This window comes from Alligator sinensis, unplaced genomic scaffold (genome assembly GCF_000455745.1).
Source record: "Alligator sinensis unplaced genomic scaffold, ASM45574v1 scaffold330_1, whole genome shotgun sequence".
NCBI classification, from domain to species: domain Eukaryota; kingdom Metazoa; phylum Chordata; order Crocodylia; family Alligatoridae; genus Alligator; species Alligator sinensis.
The window spans coordinates 1028404-1050806 of NW_005842178.1; the positions used below are offsets into that span (position 1 = coordinate 1028404).

Genomic DNA, 22403 nt, shown 5'->3' on the forward strand with positions numbered 1-22403 from the left:
TGAACTTCAATGAATTGTACAAGTGAGTCTGCATTAGCTCTAGTGTGGTAATAGGACATGAAATGAAGCTTTCTTCTGCCAAGTACCTTATATCCATTAGACACAGAGTGTTTGGCAACTTTTTGGTGGAAGTTTGCAAATCAACTTATGATGCTGGTCTCTTTTCAGGTGGGTCCCATCCTATCCTTACTTAATGGGAGTTTTGCACATGCAATAAAAGCAGGGTGTAACCCTTTGTTATTTTTCGGTGAATTTGGTTAAAGGCTTCTATAGAGTAATTGCCCATTGCTGACTCCTCCAACTGTATCCAGACCTCTTCCTTTTGGAAGCTAAATTGAAAATTGTATGGTAGAATTTCTTGAAATCTGCACTTTCAAATTTTCATTTGATCAAATATACTATAACAAGCGTGTTTTTCAAAGTAGCTTGGTATTTATATTCCTAAATGAGCCCAAGAAATCCACAAAAGATCTTTTTAAAAAGATGACCTATTATTTATATCTCAGTGAATGTTTGCTTTCAATTTAGATTAAGTTTTGAATGGTGAAATAAATCCATCCATCCATTGATCCATTCATTCATTCTTGGTTCCTAAGGGAAACATCCATGATGTCCTCTTGTTCTTCCTCCTTCGGTAGAGAATATCATTCTGGATGAGAAATTAAATCACAAGGAGCCAAGCCATCTGAAAGAAAAATCATTATTTCCCCATTTATTAAGAAATTCTATCCAACCAACTTTATTTGGGATGTGGAAGAGGGCACTTGCAACATGTAATCCACATTTACATTTTTAGAACCTCAGTAGATTGTAACTGTAACCACTTAATTCACTATTATATTCTGTATTTTGAAGGACACAACCTGCTGACCACATCTGCGTTAAGACAAAGATGCAAGATCCAATGATGATCTTCTTCACCAGTGGAACCACAGGTTCTCCAAAGATGACCGAACATACCCAGGGCAGTCTTGGTTTCAGACCTGTTATCAGTGAAAGGTACGGATGGTAACTCTGGTGGCTTTATAACACGGGGCCAAACAAGAGGTGAAAGTGAAGTGTAAAGCATGAGCCTGGATGACCAATGGAACTGAGATACATAATAGGTAAGAAGTGTTAGGTATGAACAAAGTTCAGCTTCAGTCTTGGTCCCACTCTACAACTTTAATTAATTAATAGTTTCTAACCTTTCTTTAGAGAGGCTCTGATGACAGCCAGCAACTGGGAGCACTCTAGCAGCACAGTTCCTATACTTGCCATGCTATTTGGGGCTGCAGAGGTCCTTAGGACTGAGCCAGGGAAAATGAGCTCCACAGGGTTACCTCTGACCTCAGCCTCTTCCATAGAACCCGTGGCTTCTTCCTCCTCAGTCCTCTCTTCTCTCCTGCCATGCTCCACAAATAACAGAACTCAAAAAAAAGTTTTCCCTTAAACTTTTAGAGTCTCCATCTCCTCCTCTCACCTGCCATCCTAATCCTATGTTAGTTATTTCTACAAAGAAACTCAGGCTGTAAATGTATTTTAAACCTGAGATGATTAATTAAACAAGTTCACTACAAGGCAGTCTCCTTATTACTTCCCAGTGTCTACGGCTATGCTTTAGTTAAAATTATTGCTTTCTATTGCCTTTGTCTATAAAATACAATTTTATCATAATTGCTCTTTCTCTGTCATCTCAGATACTGGCTGGATACAACTCCATCAGACCTAATATGGTGCACAGCAGATACAGGTTGGATAGTGGCTACACTGGGGTCTGTTCTTGATCCATGGGCATTGGGATCATGTGTCTTTGCACACAGTCTCCCACAGATTGAACCAACAACTATCCTAAATGTAAGGGAAAATGCATCATGTAGATTTGTTATGGTTTCCCCATGCATGAAATAGATCACATATCCAGTCCTTAATTAAACACTCAGATCCTGTTAGGTATATGCAATTCATTGTGTTTGAGATGCTGTAGGACTTTCACATTCATTTTCTAGTGCCTAAACTGAAATCCTTTACCCTACGTACTAAGAACCAGTCCTGATGTCAGTATTTATCTCGTCACAGCTGGCCATTACATGAATACAAAATTGCTTTCCAAAAGCAATATTGACTGGTGTCCCTCTGGCTAAATATGGCCCTGTTGATTTAAAGGCTGCATGAGATAATATCAGTAGTTTAGGTAAATTAGAACAAGAGAGAGAACTTTCTCCATACTGGCCAATGTGAGGTTTGAAGAGCACTGCTCACCTAAGGAGAGAGAGGATGACTTTTTCTAAGAGAAGGAAGAATTACACTTTGCACTTTCTTTGAGCTCAGTGCACAATGTATTTTTTTCTGAAGGTCACATGGTTTGTCTTGTTGTTTTAATCCACTAGACTATCTCCAGATTTCCCATTACCACTTTCTTTGGTGCTCCAACTTTGTTCCGCATGCTGGTGCAGCATGATCTTTCCAGGTACATTGTTAATTGATTTACCAGGTATATTTACCCAATGAGTTATTAATGTAAGTAGAGCTCTTACTACTTGGCACAAAATGCTTAAGTTTTAGCTGTTCAAGCCACCACTAATGAAAAGACAGTAATAAGTAATGTGGGATTTGTACAGCTTCATTACAAAACATGAAGACATGAAGACTAAGAGGGTGTAAGGTGGAGTAAAGTAAAGAAAATGTGTATGTGAGTCCATAGATATACATCCAGATTCAATGGTGATATAGGCAAACTTCTGAAAACTCCTGAAAATGCAACCCAATGCTGCTAATACTGCTAGAAATACTAGTAAGGGCCATAAGTAAACTTGTGCTATTTGCTGGCTCTGTGCTCCCACAGCTGTGTGGCAGGGAACGGGTGAGGGGCCCTGGGCCAAGGGGGCAGCGCTGGACCTTCCCACTCTCCTGTGGTGCCGGCCAAGCACCAGGCTTAATTCATTTGAAAACCAACTGTGTGCAAACACTGGTGCAACGTTCCAAAGCTTAATTTGGTTGAAAACCTAGTGTATGCAAACACTGATGTGATGCTCCAAAATAAACAAGTTTAAATTTTATAAACCTATTTAATTTAATGAGGATTAAACCCCATGGTGTGTACAGGTGCCCTCAATTACCAATGGGTTTCATTTCTCATACCTTAGAAATGTACTTTTATCATGGAATGGTAATGTTAGTGTAACTAAATGTGTGTGTACGCTTGCCTCAGGAGCCCAACTTACCAACCCCACACCAATTTTATTTTGCTTTCTCACATTCTAAATAGTTGCTACTTGTGCTACCAAGCATTTTTTCTCCTCCATTGCCTTGTAAATTATATCAGCTTAATCTAAAGCTAATTTAGGGTCTGAACAGACAACATATTTGCAACAGTATAATCAGCAATACACCAGTGAAAAAACTGGCAGACAATGAAACTCTACAAACTAGGGTAACATCACTCAATAATGGAGAATTATTCCTAAAAAAATCAATGTACAAAATCAAGGTGTTCAATCACCTGTCCATTTCTTTTTGTGAAAGTTATGTCTCCTCTATATTTGACTGCTGCTGAGATTCTGCAGGCCATGAACTCAATTCAGCAAAGTGTTAAATGTTTAACTGTGTACTTTTGTGTAATCCAATCTGTGTTCCACAAAGCCATTCTTTAACTTTAGGTGCATGCTTAAATCCCATTAATTTCACTGAGACTTCTGATGTTCATAAAGCTTAGCAGAGGCATACACCCTTCCATTGTTAGGGCCAACATGATGTAAATTTCTTCCTTTGATTTCTATACTCCAAGGAAGCATAAAGAGCTCTCCAGCATTGTATGTTAATGCTTGCAAGATATGTAATTGCTGTGCTTATCACCAGTGACCACAGGAAGCTAATCCCTGTCCCCTTTGCTTCCATGGCCTTTAAGTGACTCTCATGTTTTTCAAATACCTGTTAAGTTACAAGTTCATGAGTCTGACACACTGTCTGAGTGGAGGGGAGCCGCTCAACCCAGAAGTGATGGAACAGTGGAAAAGCAAGACGGGTCTGAATATCCATGAAATATACGGACAGACAGAAACAGTACGTTTAACCCAATTAATAGTTGGTTAACTACTTTTAACGTTTTTAATTGCTTTCCTATGCTTTGTCAAAAAAGTTATCTGTTCTTTCATGATATATCTTTTAAAATGCAGTAATCTCTATAAGTTGATGATTTAAAAACAGCCAGCCTTCTTGGAGTGCCCGTGAAAAAGGCTGAGTTCTTTGTGCTTTAATGTTTCCTTAAATATCACCTAACAGAAAATGATAGGCAAGGAAATCTGTCTTGTGTTAAAGCACAGGACTGGCAATCTGGATACCTGGATTCTTTTATAGGTTATATCACAAATGTTGTATATGACCTTACATATAGGTCTTGCTCCCCATTTCCCAATTGTAAAATTCTTCCCTTATCAACAGGTGTTTTGCTTGCCTCTGGAATTGAATTGGAAAATTCATTTAAGGCCTGATCCAAAGCTAGTTTTTACATAATGCACTTGGCTTTAGGAGCTTGTTTATTTGCTTGTTTGTTTTTAACAGGGAGTAATCTGTTCGGTTTCCAAAGGGATGAAGATTAAAGCTGGATCAATGGGAAAGGCAGCACCCCTTTTCGATGTTCAGGTTTGTTAAGATAATTTACTGCCTTCTGTCAGTTTAAGTTATAGGATATTCTTGTCATTAATATTGTTTCTGGACTAAAATATATGTTCTTATTCTAGATCATAGATGAAAATGCTCATATTATGCCTCCAGGACAAGAAGGAGAAATTGCCATCAGAATCAAACCCACAAGGCCACTTGGTCTTTTCTCTAAATATATAGTAAGGAATCCATTTTTTCCCCATAGCTTTATCATTCTACAGCTGACACAAAGGTGCCACAATTTCCTCAGCTTTTGTGTTTGCTCTGCATCATGTACTGTACTAACAGTCTGTCCAGGTAAAAAGAACCTGAAAGGTCTCTCTACAAATTAGAGACTGAAATCAAGTTAAAAAATCTAGATACAGATTTCAATCATCCCAAGATTTGGAGGTCTTTGGTCCAGGACATCTTAAAACCGGGATCTCAAATCTGCACTGAGGATCCTTCTAATATTATGTACACCAGATGTAGTGTGCATTAGTTGAGTCATAATAAATCTCCATTCTGATATAAATCTACAGGTCAAACCAGAGGATCAACAAGTCTGAGATAAAGGTGTATGAATAACTGACTGTTTTTTTCCTTTGGGGCCCTATATGTGCAGGAGTTTATTGCTTTGCGTTAATTGCACGTCAGCATTCCCTTTGAAAAGTAAAAAACAAATCTTTTGGGGTCAAAAAACATGTTTTGTCTCAAATTTGAGCTTTTAATTAAAAAATAAATAAAACTGAAGGCTATTTCTTAATGGCCATGTCTATACAAGATGTTGACTGCTCACTCATTACTACACAGTCATTTAGTACTTGTACAGGAAACCCTCACTATTCGCAGGTTCGGCATGCACAGTTTCAAATATTCACAAATGCCGAACCCGCATCTTAAATACACTTAAAGAAGCTCCCTGGGAGCTCCACATTTGCTGCCACTGGGCTCTCACTGCTGCCGCCACGCTCCTGCCACCACCGCCATGCTCCCACCGCTGCCAGAGCAGCCATGCCCCCCCTCCTTCCCCAGCTGCTGGGGGCACTGCGTTTATGAACGCAGATGGCATTCATAAATGCAGTGCCTTATTCGTGGGTTTTGCCATTCACAGGGGATATAAGAACGTATCCCCCACGAATGGCGAGGGTCGCCTGTATAAACAAGTACTAAATAACTACGAAATAACCGCATTACTGCGCAGTAGTGCAGACGAGTGGCATTTTTGTGATGCTGACTGTGCAGTAGCCCAAGACTACTAGTAGCATTGTGTCACGGTTTCTACCATGCGACACTACTGCTCAATAGTCACAGGCTACTGAGCAGTCAGAGTCTCATGCAGACACAGCCACTGAAAAGTAATTTTCATTGAAACGGCAAAAACATTTCAACCATTTTAATACTGCATGCACAATCACAATATCTACAGTAAAAATACCATTGAGATTTTTAACTGCGATTTGTGAAATGTTATCAGGACAACCCAGAGAAAACTGCTGCAACAGAACGTGGGAGTTTTTACATCACCGGGGACAGAGGAACTATGGATAAAGATGGATATTTTTGGTTTATTGGAAGAAAGGATGATGTCATCATTTCTTCAGGGTTGGTTTTTTTTTTCCTGGGTGTGCAAGTTTCCTTTCTAATTCTATCAAACTATAATGGAAGAAATCATGATGAGTTTCTTAAGGGATGGAGGTTTATTTAAGAAACAGCTCTCTTCAGATTAATGTAATCATTTCATTCTGACAGGAGGGCTCTCTGGATAGACCCTTGGACAGGGAATCCGAGTTCTAGTCTCAACTCTTCTACTCACTTGCTGGGGCACATCATTGTTCCCTCCCTGTTCTTTCTCCTCTCTATTTAGGTTTTGGGCTCCTCCACCTGGGAACTCTCTCTTCCAATAAAAGTAGCCTAAAATCCTAACCAAAAAGTCATTTCAAATAGAAAATATGAGACTTTTTGTTTTAAACATACTGAAACAAGATGTTTTGAGACTGTACAGCATATAGCATAACATGGCTCTTATATCCAGAGGAGCCAGGTTAGTGTCCAAGCATATAACATTAAACACTTAATTTTCCTCTCCTAGGTATCGGATTGGACCATTCGAAGTTGAAAGTGCACTAATAGAGCACCCAGCAGTGGCAGAATCAGCTGTTGTCAGCAGCCCAGATCCCCTTAGAGGAGAGGTAATGAGGTTCATAACAGCAGGAGAAATCCACATCTATAGCAACTGCAATTGATTGTAAAAAACTGCAGCTATCATATGAATATTGCATCAAAGAGAGTGTTCCTTTACTGAGGACATCCCTTTAATCTTATTTTTAATCCTTTCCCAGACCCTCTCCCAAAGGGCAACATCTGGCATCTCCTCAACAGACTTTCATGCTCTTAAGTCCTCATTCATATGCACAAATTGTACTGCTCTTGCTAGATTAGTGCAGTTGAAGTGGTACAACCCCTTTCATGTGGGCACAGTGTTAAGAGCAGAATGTGCTTATACTGCCAAAGCTGTTCTTGTATAGAGAAGGAGCTAAACAGGTGTCAATGGCAATGCAGCTGTGCCTGCAGAAGGGGGTAATACTGGTACAATAATAATGCACAGTTATACCACTACAGAAACTGGGTGTAGCCCAAGCCAAAGGACACCTTGCAAACACCCTAACAGTAGCGGTACCCTTCTGAATCCTTCACTGCAGTGAAAGGCAGAGGAGACATGCCTTGCTCCTCCCACCACCTTACCCACCAGTAGAAAAGGTGGGCACAAGCTAGAACTCCATTTCAGAAATCTCTGAGTTTCTCCATGCCACTGTCAATGCATGTCCTGGCAAGGTGCATCTACGCAAGGCATTTACTGTGCAGTAGCCTAATAATACTACACAGTAGCATGCCGGTCAAAAACCATGCTAATAAGCTACTGCACAGTGTTATTAGGCTACAGTACAGTAACCATCACAAAAAAAATCATGCACCAGCGCTACTGCACAGTAACTGTAGTTACTGCACGTTTAGTTAGTACTTTATTAAGGAACATGTAAATGTGCCCATCGTGACACTGCTGATTGGGAACATAAATGTAACAAATCCCTAATTGATGATCTCAGTTTTGTTCTACTTTTCTTTTTTTTCTTTTTTTTTAACCTTGTAGGTAGTGAAAGCTTTTGTGGTCTTGTCACCAGCATTTACATCATGTGACTTGGAACACTTAACCTTTGAGTTGCAGGAGCATGTCAAGAAAGTAACTGCTCCATACAAATATCCCAGAAAGGCAAGTAGTCCTAAGTAATAGCTTACATACCAGGGCCCCCTCTCCTACTGAAAGCCTGCTGAAATTTCCCTGAAAATTCCTTAGCAGTCCAAAGAGTTCTTCCCTCATCAAAGAGAGGGAGATAAAAATATAGAGAGGCCACTAATTGAGGGAAACTTTTTCCTAAATCTCATTTACTTTAGAGTCTTCTTGTTTGGGGTTTGTTTTTTTGTTTGTTTTTTTGGTTTTAATAAAACTTTGCACCAATGTATATTTGTACCTTTAAAAATATTTTTTGGTCCAGTGAAACATTCTTGCTAGATCCTCGCTGGGTGCATCTATACGAAACACTTCACTGCGAAGTAGAGCTAATTACTGTGCAGTAAGCATCCGCATCTACATGTGCAGATGTTTACTGCGCAGTAATTGGCTCTAATCATGAGTAAATTTGCTATCTGCAAATGCAAGTAGCAAATTTACTCGTGATTAGTAACTGTGCAGTAGCACACGTGGAGACACCTGACCAGGAACAAATGTGCTCCCGGTCAACTGTGCAGCCACGGGCGGGAGATTGCTCCAGTAGCAAAGGCGAGTGTTGGCCCAGCAGCAGGGAGCTCCCAGCCCTTGCTCCACAGTCACAGGACCCGGGCTGGGAGATCCTTATAAGGGTAAAGGGGTAAGGATAAAGATCTCCCAGCCCAGGCCCAACAACCATGGGACTTGAGCTGAGAGAGAAGGATCTCCCAGTGCTGGTCCTGTGACTGCAGAGCTGACGCTGGGAAATAACTGTGGGGTTGGGCTAGGAGATAAGGATTTAAGGATTTAAGATAAGGATTTCCTAGCACTGGCCCTACAACCATGGAGCTGGCACTGAGAGATAAGGATAAGCCCCAAACCCATGATCACAGAGCAGGGGCTGGGAGCTCCCTGCTGCGTGGGCAGGGGGACATTGTCCCTGCCCAGGCTCCAGTGGAGGAGCCCACACCAGCAGCAGGCAGCTCCCAGGAGCAGGGAGCAATGTCCCAGCCCCCACCAGAAGAGAGCTGTCTCCTGGCCCCTCGGCTAGCACTCAAGGGAGCCTAGAGCTGCCCCTGGCTGCTGCAGGGCCCAGTTGCAGGGCTGCAGGGAATGGGAGCAGTCTGCTGCTAGGAGCAACAAATCTGCTCCTGCGTCCCTGAGTGTGATACGTGCCTGGGAGAGTTTACTCTTGAGTAGTTTACTTGAAGGTAAACTGCTCCCAGATTATCTGTATGTGTAGATGTGCCCTCTTGTATCTTAAACCCAAATCTTGTACTTAGATTTTATCTTTTATTCACTCGAGCATCAGAGGATGTTTGCCTGATTGTAGTAAACCAGTTAAAGACAACTCCACAAGTTAAAGACAACCCACCTCAAGTTTTCCACAAGACTTTGAGTAAAAGGTATTAGCACTCCTTTAATTAGTGCCTGATCTTGGGAGTTTTTAGGCAAAGTGTCCTCTACTTCTTCCACATGTGGCAGAGCTACTGTTTGCAAAAATTCAAATAGGGGAGGGCATACTAACTTGTTTGGTGTTTTTTATTAGATGGAATTTGTCAAACAGCTGCCAAAGACAATCACTGGGAAAATCAAGAGGAATGAATTAAGAAATAATGAGTGGAGACAGATGTAATGTTGGTGTGGAGTGTAATGCACCCTCTCTCATTCAATTGACACCAGCAAGCCTCTCTGTTACAATTTCTGTTTTTTTAATAAGTTTTTCTGATGTTATGAGCATTGAAGATTACAGAACCCAACATGCAAGGTTCAGGCCTGGTTACTTAAGGGTATCCCGTTCTGTGGTTTTATTACTCTGAAGCCCTATAAGGAGAGGGAACAGCTACAAAGTTCTGTTCTAGAGCCAGCCTTCCCACAGTGTACCTGGTTCAAATCCAGGATTTGGCTTTGCCTATTTTGATTCTGGACAGTAGAGACTGATAGAGAAATCATTGTTAATATTTGCTGCCTGCTTGCAGGTTGCAGAAAAGGAGATGTACTTTAGAAGACAACATATTTTATCTTATCCAAGTTATAAACTGACATTACAGTGGAGCTCTTGTGTCATCCTACTCCCATTCCCTGAAACTGGAATGGTCTTACTCTGTTGGCACCAATACATCATCATCCTTAATGTTTACGTAGCTGCTGAGTCAAGCCACCTGATCCAGCTGTTCCAACAATTACCCAACACAGAGGCCATGTCCTCCTTAAACCCCCTCCTTAAACCCTACGCTTTGCCTCCACCCCATGCCTGTGTCTGCCCCCTTCCATCTGTCCCTCTCACACCATGCTTCCCGCCCACACACACTACCTGGGAGACCCTTACAAACTCCTTCTTGTACCATGAGACACTACTGCATAGTCATTACTGTGCAGTCATTTAGTACTTGTATGAACAAGTACTAAACGACTGTGCAGTAACATCGTTTCATGACGCTGACTGCACAGTAGCCCAAGACTACTACACAGTAGCATCACATCGTGCTTTCTGCCATGTGACACTACTGTACAGTAGTCATGGGCTACTGCACAATCAGAGTTTCTTTTAGAGACAATCAGACCCCCCTCCTTAATCCCTATGCTTTGCCTCCCCCCCATGCCTGTGTCTGCCCCCTTCCATCTGTCCCTCCCACACCATGCTCCCCACCCACACACACTTTCCTGGGGGAGTCTTACAAACTCCTTCTTGCACCTGAGTGACTGTGGCTCCAGCTCCAATTAATTACTGGCCACAGGCCAGTAAACATAAAGGGGTTTTAGTGTGCAGGATATTACAGTAGCATGTGCTATATGCCAAGTCCCAAGCATGTTGTACCAGTCCTTAACTCTATCATCAGCTATTTTATTCAGACCACTCAAGAAGTTTAATTTCCTGGCACATGACTTTCATTAATTCACACAATGTCTCTAGCAATCAGCTGTCCTCATCTGCTTGTTAAATAGCAAGACATTGTGGAGGGACACTAGCTTCTCTGGAGCTGAAAGAAAAGCTTCTGCAGGTGTGTCTCTCTCACCCAGGAGTGTCACTTTGATTGTGATTATGAAAAGAGATTTGGAACATGACTATTTCAACCAATGAGAAATAAATATTTGCTGAGACTAAACACTTTTCTACGCAAATTAAATAAAGTTTTGTACTGAAAAGAATGAAAAAAGTTTAATAAAGTGTTTACTTTCTACCTCTTTATGGCAGTGTCTTGATTTTCAAACGTATTTCAATGTCTCAGATGCTGTTCAGTTATCTGGATCTGAAGGATTTTCTGTCAAACATATTATTCCTCTAAAATGGCCACCTTTTTGGCCCCTAGATCACTGGATGCATTTCCTGTGCCCAATGCTTCAAACTCCTTTTTGTACCCAGCTGGAAATCCAGTTTCTTAATCCAGTTTCTGAGGTTAAGTCATGTCCCTTTGGTCACATTTAAGGGCTCTTATTCTCCTTGATCTGTCTGCCACGCTCAACATAACCAATCACTCCTTCCTGGATTCTTGCTTCCCTTTCTCTTCCTACCACTCCGAAGTCTCCTTTTTGAATGATTCCACCTTCTCTCATTTCCTCCACCTTGTTCAGCATCTTGTAAATCTCTGTACTCTTGTTTTATACAACCTTCCTGGCTGGTGTCACCTGCACTGATAGTTGATGACTCCCCCTTATTAGCTAACTGCTACAACAGTCAGAAATGGCCACTGCTTTTTCAATTCCTAGGGTCTCTGAAAAGCCCACCCTTTGTGCCTGCATACTCAGAGCTGTCCCTTGCCCACTGAAGCAGCCATAATAAGCTGCAACTACATAAATTATTTGAGACCTCTCACTATTTTTCAATAAGAGACATAACATGCTCAGTGCGCTTAGTTTATCATCAAGGAAATTAAAAAGTTACTTGATTGCAGTGTATCAATGCCTTCACAGCAAGGTAGTATCAGCTACTAAGCTGCTTTGACAAAGACGAAATCTGGAAGCTGAAGCTCTACAAATTCAAATGAGAATATAGGCACAATATTTTAATAAAGAGGGCGATTAACTGACATCACACACTAGCAAAGGAACTGGTTCGTTCCCCAACATTTCATGCTTTCAACCCCAGTTTGGGGGCCTTTCTAAAAGATATGTTTTGGCTAAACATAAATTATGGTTTATTCAAACATGAGCTTCTAGGGCCAATGCAGGGGCAAGTAGCTAGAATGTAATGGCCTGTTGTAATATCCAGGAGTTAAGACTAAAACTCAACACCCCTCTGATGCTATGAATATACAGGTTTCCCTTGCTTTATGCTGTACATGTGTTCCTGGAAAACAGCACATAACTCAAATTTGCAAATGTAGCAAATAGGGATACGTTCCAAGACCTCAATTGTACTGACCCCCAGACCCATTTCTACCACTTTTACAAGATGATTTTGATACTTACCAATAGAAGAGAAGGGTAAGACATAAGCTAGCATGGGGGTGGGCAAAACGCGGCCCGGGGGCCAGATGCAGCCTGCCACGCCATTCTATCCAGCCTGCGGGGCCCCTAAAAAATTTAGAAAATTAATATTAATCTGTCCTGGGCTGCCTGTCATGTGGCCCTTGATGGCTGCCGAAACTCAGTAAGCAGCCCTCTGCCCAAAATAATTGCCTGCCCCTGAGCTAGCAGGACACTTAGACGCCATAATGGGGATGGCAACTACAGAAACACGTGTTGCAGACAAAGAGTGAGGAGCACAGATCCACACAGGAGACTATATTTTGGTGCGTGATACTCCCACAATCACCGCACAAAGCAGCTGACTGCAAGCTTCCACCACACCAATAGCATAAGAGTAAATTTACTTTGCATATAATGAATTTTTGGTATAAAAAGTGTCATCGTGTAAGAGCAAATTTGCACATACAGAACCCACATCAAGTGAGGGAAACCTGTATTAATGCATCTATATACCTATGAAATTGCATCAAGGGTTTGAGCTGGATAAGTTCTCAGCACTAGGATGAGGGTGACTGGTTCCTGTGAAAGCTGCTGTCCATAGTAAATGCTTCCAAGCAAACCCACAGAGGCTCCTTCCATGCACCAAAACCTGAAGGGTTCACGCATCTCCAATTAAAACCCAAGGTACCACTTGTTCATGGATCCTCTAACAGACCACCTTGTCTTCTGACAGATAATTTTTAGAACAACCTTATTCCCAGAGGGATAATGTATTAATTGCAGGATGGCAGGATACATTCTCCTCTACCTCATGTCAAAGTGCTCCTGAAGATTACAGTTTGCTTAATCAGGGCATATATTCAAAACGTAAAGATCATTTTCATACATAACTTATGTCCTCCTAACTCCTTCCAGAGCTGGGAAGGTGAAACTTCAGTTCCTGAACTAAGCTGGTTCCTGCCTAATATTTTATTCTATCATTTACTTATCCCTCCACTTTCGCGTTTCTCCAATTATCTAATCATTCAGTATTGGCACCAGAGAGAACTGGAATAATGTAAAATCAGAAATGGCTCCTCTTAATGATAGAACATTTTGGATACCAAATGCAATCACTTATCTTTTTAAGCCATTTTCGACATCATGCACTTAGCCATGCTTCTACAAAAGAGTGCTGTCAAATAACTGAAGAAGTGACATTCAGAACTCTTGTGGTTTTATTCCTGCTTCTTCAGTTCAGCTGCTGTATAGCCTTCTTTTTTCCAGTTTTGTTGCCTAAAATTAAGAACTAAAATCCAGGTCTAAGTAAGCAAAAACTTTAATGTGGTATTTTACTCCATTGGAGGCATTGTTTCCTTGGGATCAGGATTCACAGACTCATTGAAATAGGACAGGCCTTCAGGAGGTCATCCAGCCCTACGCCCTGCTCACAGCAAGCGTGTCCCTGTCCAAACTATCCTAGATGAATGTTTTTCCAACACATACTTGAAAACTTCCAGTGACGGAAGGGAGACTGCACAAACACAACTACATTCATTTGGTTCTCTAACTCGAATCTAGATTGTTAATATAAACCATTTTTTTTTCTCCAAGCTTGAGAGAAATTCCTCAGCCCTTACTGCTTGTCCAACTTACCACAGAGGAGGCAGCATCTGGTTTTCCATTTTGCTCTTGCTCTCTCACCCAGTTTTTCAGATGACTGGGCTGAAGGTACAAAGTCAAGTAACATGTCTAATTTGTTCCTCATTAGAGCACAGGCGCCTCCTTCCTGGTCACTTGCCCTTCTGTGAACTGCATTGCACTGCACCTTTTGTCTAGTGTTAATGTTTAAAACAACTCTTGTCCCAAACATTCAAGGCTATATGGGTCGTTAATTCAGGAGTTAAAAAAGAACCTTAGGTCAAAGTCTCACTGCTGAGTCCCATCAGTTCCCTTTGGGATCACGTCAGTAATATACAATAACACCTACAAGCAGGTAGAATCAAGGGTTATCCATCCACCAAAGGCAACTCAACTTTCTTTCAGAATCATGAGAATGAGAGTGAATTTTTCCTTCTGAAAAAAATAAAATATTCTCATACAGTACGGACCTGTATCCACTTTCCTCCCGTCTGGCCTTTAATTTCATAGGTTTCATAGACATTAGGGGCTGGAAAGGACCTCATGAGATCATTGGGTCCAGCCCCCCTGCCATAGGTGGGAAGTCAGCTGGGATCAAGCAGCCCCAAATTTGGCACAAGTTTAAATAGAATAAGGTAATAAATGAAAATACTTGTTTCACGTGTAGTTTTTCTTTAAATATTATTTACTGTGAATCAATAGTCTGAACCAAAACCACTGAGTGTGAATGGGATTGTTTCTAAAAACAAAAGAACATTCCTCATGACTATTGCAGGGATGCACTAACCTTCGTAGAAAGATTGCACTGTTTTTTTCCATACGTCTCTGAGATGTGAATCCTATCAGCATATCATGCACAGACAGTTGAGGGGAGAAAGGCAACTCTCCGAGGCTTTAAAACATAGGTTCAGACAGTAATTATCCCATTTTCTCTGTATTATATACAAATCAGGTTAGAATAGATGCCCTGAACACTTTGGGGAGAAACCAAACTTCTTGGAGACTTTTTGGTTTGGGATAGGATAGATTCATAATATGTGTGGTTGTCTTTTATAAGGCATTTGACTGTATTATTACATAATCCCTAATACCATAGTTAATTATACTTCTGGTTAGGAAAAATATATATTTAGAGTCCTCTACCAAAACAGGATTTTAAAAATGAACGTTTTTTAAAAATATATTAACCTGAAATTGTGTCTTGAAATGATTCTGTTGTTCTCAAAAGATTAAGGAGTTAAGTTTATAGAATGATAAAGCTTGATTATTTGGGAGCAGTACCCTGCCTACAGTTCTGCTGTTCCCTCCTGCAATACCCAGGCCAATGTAACAACTTAGAGATAACACTCTTAAAGATATCCACACAATAACCACTCTCTTTGGCTTCTTTCTCAGATGTGGAAGGTGGCTGAATTTCCTTCTTCACCTGGAGAACTTCATGCATCGCTGGGATAAGGGACAGCACAAATGATTCAGGGGTGTAGGTTGTAGCCATGTTGGTGTAAGGACATAGGCAGACAAGGTTCTTCGGGTGAATCTGATATCTTTTATTAAACCAACTTAAATAGTTGGAAAAAAAAATTCTCTCACCCACTGATGACTCAATTTACATCTTCACTGACTACCTATCTTATATGCAGACCAGCCCCTGGCTTCTTTACTTTTCATTCCATCTGGGAAGAGCACACACCAACTGCTGAAACTTCCTCAGCCTGACAAAGGGTTTTTAAACCCGAAAGCTTGCTTAAATTTTTTTTGTCCAACTATTTAAGTTGGTCTAATAAAAGATATCAGATTCACCCAAATAACCTTGTCAGCACAAATGGTTGAAACTTGTACTGCTCCCAACTGAGTGAAAAAAGGATACTGGGTTTATTGATGAGCAGAGGTGGAACTAGCAATATCATTGCCCTGGACAGAGATGCTATCAGGCTGTGTCATGCAGTAGGGGAAATGCTGCAGAATGCTACCGGTACCCCCTCTCATTCAGCACCCAGGGCTGCTGCCCTGCTGCCCTCCCTATTTCTGCTACTGCTGGTGAGATTCAACACCCTCTTCTTTGATAGTGGGCTAAAAGCACTGCAGCTCAGGTTTCCCCCTTCAAGGACAGGCAAAGAAGATTATTCCCAGTGACAAAATCAAGCAGAGATGTTTTTAAGCAATTGTTTTGTACATTTATAGAGAAGTATTAATGTGCACAAAAACCATCTTTGATGTAATGTTTGTGATATGGAATCCATGGGATTAAGGCTTAGCTTTTGTACTGAGTGAAAACCATTTAGAAATAGAAATAGGCAATCATACAGAATAACGTGCAGCGATAGTACAACCCACTTGAGGTCAATGAAGCCAAAGCCACTTTAGGTTTGGCTCATAGAATCCCTACCATCAGACCAAACCTCAAAAGTCCACGCTTAATCCTAAACATGCTACCAGTATTACCAAGGGTAATTCTCAGGGTTTGGCACCCACATAAGTTGGGAAGCACAAAATATATGGAAAAAAATTATCATCTCCTTTAGAGCCACTGCTGAAAGTGTTGGCTTACCTATTTAAAACAGTAGTTATAACAAACTGTATTCTGGCATGTAAAATGGATGTACCTATCAGCTTGGAAGTTAATATTTACTTGTACGTACTGAAATCCTTCATTCTTATCGTTTAAGTTTGTATTTGGTCCTGTAAGTCTGCAAGAGGCTCTTTTAATGACTTTCCCTTCTCCACGGTGAGTTAGGATCCAGCCAGGGGAATGTGACGAGCGACTTGCCAATTCCACTTAGAATAAAGTCAGACCAAAACTGGAGGAGCCATTAGGTGAGTTAACTGTTTCTGTTTCTATTTCTTTATAAGACTTTTAAAATTACTAAGGGTAACTGTGAGACATTAAAACAGGTTATTGTACTAATACCTCACTGGAGCCTAAATCATTTCAATGCATTTTTTTTTTCAAATGGCAATTCCATTTTACCGAATGGGAAATCTATAAAAAATAATCTGTAAGAGGTGGGATTCATTATTGCAAGGGTCATTTAGAGAAGCTACAGTTTGGAAAAGAAGCTGGTTTGTCCAGTGTAGAACTCACATGTAAACTCTGGTTCCAGACTTAGACTGGGGTTGAATTTCTTTTGGCAGCAGCAGGACACAAGTTCTTTGATTGATTCCCTGTACTCCTGGAAAAAGAGAGAGAATAACCTTCAGATAAGGGACTGTTTGAATATAAGGCAAGGAGAGGGGTTTAAACCAAATATAAAATCCAGGTTTATGTCCTGATCCTGTCTCATTAGAGTCCATACAAAAACTAGGAGCAGAACTGAGCTCAGTATCTAAGCTCCTTCTCTCACAGCCAGTTCTGACTGCAGAGGAAAGTCGAGCATCCAGGCATCATGTTGTATACAATGGCATGCTTTTTAAAACTAAATTCCCTGAGTAAGCAAGATGGTTTGTTTCATGTGCTTGTTTTCCATAACAATTTGTACATTTTTTGGACAAATCTTGCCCCTGCCTGTCTGGTTGTTAAGAAACTGCCTGGAGAAGAAGGAACTTGGTACAGTTCTAGTCTACAGGGAAAGGTTCTGGGATACTCACTTCTCTGCACCGTGGCGCCCTGTTCTGTAAGATCTCTCTGAGCACTGATGCTCCAGAGCAGCTTCATTGGTGGCCCTTTGAATCACCCTTCCTTATACAAATGCATCCATCATTGTATTCACATAGGAAAGGCACAGATATCACAGAGCAAAACCAACCCCTGAATATGGAACAGTGATAAGGGGTTCTCCACTGGCTCATCCAGCCTGCTTGGCCAGGCTGTTTTCCAGGGTCAGATTTGGTTGTGTGATAAGCAGGGATCCAGGTTTTCTCTGATTTAAAAAAATCCCCAATTTTCAGTTTAAAAAAAGTAACCTGCAATCCACATTTTTCCATGATTAAAATGAAACACCACCATATTGGTGGTGTTTCATTTTAATCATGGAAAAATGTGGATTTTGGGCTACTTTTTTAAAAACAAAAATTGGGGATTTGTTTTAAATCAGAGAAAACTAGGATCCCTGGTGCTAAGTAGCATAGATGCTGAAGCCAGTTCTGCTCCTAGTTTTATTATGAGCTCAAGTAAAGCAAAGATCAGGATGTGAACATAGATTTTATACCTGCTTTTTATACCTAGGTCTATTCATATTTCTTTATCTCCCAAACATTTAGCGTAATGTTTAACTAATGTCATTGCAGGTGAAAGGCCTTACAAAGAATATCTATTGAATTGTCTATCTCACCTAATGCAAAGACATCTTTTTGTGCCATGAGGCTTTTACTTAAATTCCCAAATTTTAAGTTTGTTTGGATGCCCAAGGCATCCTGCAGACTCTTCAGCAAACACTGTAGAAGATGTGCCCCACTAGATGTCTCAGATCCTGAACTCCTCGATGTCTACAAAGTGCCAGAGTACTTTAACTTTGCACATGATGTTCTAGACAAATGGACCCAACTAGAAAAGGTAAGCCACTTTGTCTCCTCTGTTCTGAGATGCTTTCCTTTTTGTCTCCTGTGTATATCATTTCAGAGATACTGAGCTAAAAATATGATCATCTTCCCTAAGGGTTGATACTTCCATAATTACTGATTTGTAGTTTCAAGAATTTCAGTGAGTAATCAAGACATTAAGAGCATTTGCTGCCATAAGGTGCCAACCAATGATGTGTGTATAAGTTTATGTACATAGCTACAGATATATACACAACCACATATTTCTAAATAGCTATGTGTGTATGTATAAACTTCTGCATATATATATGTGTGTTTGTGTATAGCTCTTCATACACAGGTTTGAAAATGTTTAATTGCAAAGAGTTGAATGAATGATTGAATGAATGAATGAATGAGAGCCATTTTTAGATAAAAGTGGGGATAACAGTATGGAATTTGTGGTTAGAACTTATTTGTACTCTTACTGAACCTAATTATACAGACTTCAATGGTCTTATCATAGGTAGCTCATGATTGGGCCCTCTCTACATCTTCATCTATTCATATCGGTCATACTGGTCAGTGGTTCAAAGAATAATTATATTCTTCATTAAATTTTCAGCATCTGAAACAATGTTTTACATGTTGATCAATTTGTGTTTAGTAATAAGAGAAGTTTAGGCTCATTCCATAGCTGTGCCAAGTACTGAAGCTCCAAGCACTATTGTAGTAAAATTATAATCCTCCAACCCATTATCTTTATCATATGTTCTAGGCTATGTTTAAAGAAAGCAGTTACGGTACTTATGTGTTCCACTGATCTTTCCCCATAGGCAGGATTGTGATCTGTGGCAAAATGATACAGAGACAGAACCCTGCCATACAAGCTGGCATGAAGCTGCGCATTTCCTAGGGCAACAAGGCATCACTATGCACAACCTGGCACAGTGTATTAATGAGACTGCTCCTGGGTTTTAAGTTAAGCACATGTGTATTTGTATTGCTGTTACTTGATGCAGTATTTAGAGCTTTACTTCATGTCCTGTGTTCACCAGGATGGCAGAAGATCTTCCTCCAACCCAGCCCTATGGTGGGTAGGTGGGAAAGGAGATGAGGTAAAATGGAGCTTCGAGGAGCTGGGACTCCTGTCCAGGAAAACAGCCAATGTACTCTCTGCTGCATGTGGTCTGAAAAGGGGAGATCGACTTATAGTGATTTTGCCCCGGATACCAGAATGGTGGTTGATAACTGTGGGCTGTATAAGAACCGGTCAGTATATTTAGTAATAAAGAGCTGACTTCATTATTTATATTGCAGGAATAACATCAGGGATCCAGACAAGTTTATGGCCTCATGAAATTAAACTCTGCACAATATGTGGTAGTGTGAGGAGATTGCAGTCTATTACCTTGAGACTTCAAAGACTTATGCACATATTTAGCTTTACACGCTGTGCTAAGACACCTCCTAGACACAGACAGAACTTGACACTTCCCCCCGAGCCTTTCTTATTGGCTAGCTTAGTTCCCTGCTCATTGTGCTGGCTTTGGTCAATCCCATCCTTAGATACATAATCCTCCCCATGCCTTGTTCAGGGAACCTCTGCACCCAACGTTGGGCTGTGAATGTCACTTGGTGCCAGTGCATCTTTGAGTTACATACTGCAACTCCTGAGGCCATTGATAAACCACCCTCTAAATGCCTTTGAGAATCTATACCTGCCCAAGATCACATAGGAGGATAGCAGAGATCTGAATTGGACCTAGATCATCTGAATCCTATCTGGGTACATCTACACCTTATCTCTGGCTATTCTCAAGGAGACCCTACCCCTCACCCCTTGCATTTTCAAGCCCACCAGATAGAGAGGTCTCAAGAACAGTGATGGGGGTACCTCCAAAATGGCATCACTGTCTTATTACCAGGTTTGGTCCAGGTGAGCAGAAACAGGTGAAGTCCATCCCACATAGGAGGCAGTTGAGGCACAGACCAGTTAAATGACATACAAGTTGCATGGGGCCATGGGAGGGGTTGTCATACAGGAAGGGTCACCTTAGTAGTGGCAACAACAAACCAGTGTGCCTATCAGGAGATTTTTTTGCAAAGGTAAAAAGGGAAGAGTCTAGGGTGAAGGTGTGTGTTGGGATTTATGTTTCAGAATGATGCTTCATGTTAGACTGATTTAACGTTCCTTTAATTAAGGGGAGAAGGTTCCCTAGTAATAGACTTGAAGAGGCTGTGGCATATGGGTTGATTCTTAAAGACTGAGATATGCAATAGCAGAGAAGGGTGGGAGTCTGAAAGGCCAATTCCAGCTAATGTCAATTGGCATCACCTTGTTGAAGTCACTGGACTTCCACTAGATAGAACCTGGGCCACATTTTTAAATGTCCAGCTAATTGTAAACTTTCATTTGTTGCACCTCCAGGAATTGTATTTATTCCAGCAACAATCCAGCTAAGAGCTAATGACATCTTCTATAGGCTTCAGTCTTCTGAGGCAAAATGCATCATTACCAATGATATGTTGGCACCTGCAGTGGACTCAGTTGTGTCCAAGTGCCAATTTCTGAAAACCAAGGTATTAGTCTCTGAAGGCAATAGGGACGGGTGGCTGAACTTCAATGACCTATTCAGGTGAGCAATGCCAATAATCCAAATGCAAATTCAGATGTTATATATCAGCTGGACCTCCCCCTCCTTAGTTATACATAATATGGAAAATCCTGATATAATCGAGAGCGAATGGCAAAGATCTTGTGCAGCAAGCACTTTCAGACTCCGCTTGCCTCACGGAATGCAGATGTTCTTTGGAACCAGCTCTTTCCCGACAATTCAGCTGCTCTGGATGCAATTAAATACAAGTATAAAACATTCATGAGGTTGGGAGAGAAGTGTTTAAAAATGGTGCAGCTTTAAATACGCAGAAAGTGAGGAAGGAACAGTGATGGTTCCAACCCAGCACAATTCACCTGAAAGTAAGACAATGACCCGAATTCTCCATTTAGATACACATCCAGGGCCTACTCAAACCAACTGGTGTTTTCCATTAATTTCAGTCAGCCATGTTGCAGACCCACCTATCATAAAGGGAGGTTTGTGTGTTTCCAAGGCCGGAAATCTTAGTTGCCACTAGCCTGTAAGAGTAAGACAGTAGGCAGCTTAATTTGGGAAGAGACAAAGAAGGAATGCCTGCACCAGAGAGTGAAGGATTGATGCTTCCTTTCTTGAACAACTTTAGCCACTCTCGAATGAACATCTTGTCTTCTTTATTTTGAAGAGCTGCTCCTGGGGATCATGCCCCTGTTAAAACAAAGCATCATGAACCTATGATTATCTACTTTACTAGTGGAACTACTGGCTACCCCAAAATGGTAGAACATTCCTACAGCAGTTTTGGTATTGGACTGACAACAGTTGGAAGGTAATTACTTCTAAGTCTTTTTTGCTCTTGTAAGCCCTAGCCACAAAATGAATGTGTGCAAGGCACTGAATAAATTACCATTTATTTAAAAATTCATATCAGAGATGGGTTATTTGTAGAGCTGATAAAACAATAGCATTTCTTTCCCATGTGAAAGTCTAGTATCGTCATGTTTGTCTTTATCTTGAAATAGACTGGAAAGTTAAGATAAATAAAGTTCTTGTGGAATGGAGTTTTGCAAAATTTCAGTTTGGAAATATCTACATGTTTCATTTTGACAATTCAATTGAAAAAAAAATATTTCGAGATTACCAAATCAAGCTGTGTAACATCAAGTCAACATTAATCTCTCCTAATGCCTAGGCCAGCTGGAGGCCACATGGAAGCTGCAGCTCTGGGGCCCTCACATTCCCTCATGGCTGCCCCGCCCACCCCAGCTCTGGCCCTTTAAGAAAAAAAAACAAAATAAGAAAAGCCCTGGGACTCACCAGCTCCTGCAGTGGCCTTGGGGCTTCAGGGGACTTGTATAGAGCCCCTCAAGTGGCATGGGGCAGCAGGGGGCCACAGGGATCTCCCCCCCCACCACTGGCAGGAATGGTGAGTCCAG

General features: G+C 41.0%; 2 protein-coding genes and 1 long non-coding RNA gene across 3 annotated transcripts in view; 2 read left to right on the forward strand and 1 right to left on the reverse strand.

Annotated features, from left to right (window-relative positions):
- Positions 1 to 11067, forward strand: part of LOC102387447 (acyl-coenzyme A synthetase ACSM4, mitochondrial-like) — a 23246-nt gene extending 12179 nt beyond the window's left edge. Inside the window, 11 exon segments of the mRNA XM_025206987.1 lie at positions 1 to 22; positions 856 to 999; positions 1680 to 1836; positions 2370 to 2449; positions 3918 to 4041; positions 4540 to 4620; positions 4719 to 4820; positions 6098 to 6225; positions 6713 to 6812; positions 7772 to 7891; positions 9435 to 11067. The exon segment at positions 1 to 22 is cut by the window's left edge and continues 31 nt beyond it. Of these exon segments, the coding sequence (XP_025062772.1) occupies positions 1 to 22; positions 856 to 999; positions 1680 to 1836; positions 2370 to 2449; positions 3918 to 4041; positions 4540 to 4620; positions 4719 to 4820; positions 6098 to 6225; positions 6713 to 6812; positions 7772 to 7891; positions 9435 to 9521 (1145 nt within the window). The 3' untranslated portion in view covers positions 9522 to 11067.
- Positions 11068 to 11218: 151 nt separating this feature from the next.
- On the reverse strand, positions 11219 to 14102 carry LOC112550680. The gene is made up of 3 exons (XR_003094637.1): positions 13931 to 14102; positions 12296 to 12400; positions 11219 to 11855 (listed from the first exon to the last, which is right to left on the reverse strand). It is a non-coding gene; the product is annotated as an uncharacterized LOC112550680 (long non-coding RNA).
- A 2473-nt stretch (positions 14103 to 16575) lies between these two features.
- LOC102378620 (acyl-coenzyme A synthetase ACSM3, mitochondrial-like) overlaps positions 16576 to 22403 on the forward strand; it is a 25192-nt gene continuing 19364 nt past the window's right edge. The window contains exons 1-5 of the mRNA XM_006026094.2: positions 16576 to 16729; positions 18140 to 18404; positions 19429 to 19642; positions 20802 to 21009; positions 21653 to 21796. Of these exons, the coding sequence (XP_006026156.1) occupies positions 18210 to 18404; positions 19429 to 19642; positions 20802 to 21009; positions 21653 to 21796 (761 nt within the window). The 5' untranslated portion in view covers positions 16576 to 16729; positions 18140 to 18209. The remainder of the gene's footprint in view (positions 16730 to 18139; positions 18405 to 19428; positions 19643 to 20801; positions 21010 to 21652; positions 21797 to 22403) is intronic.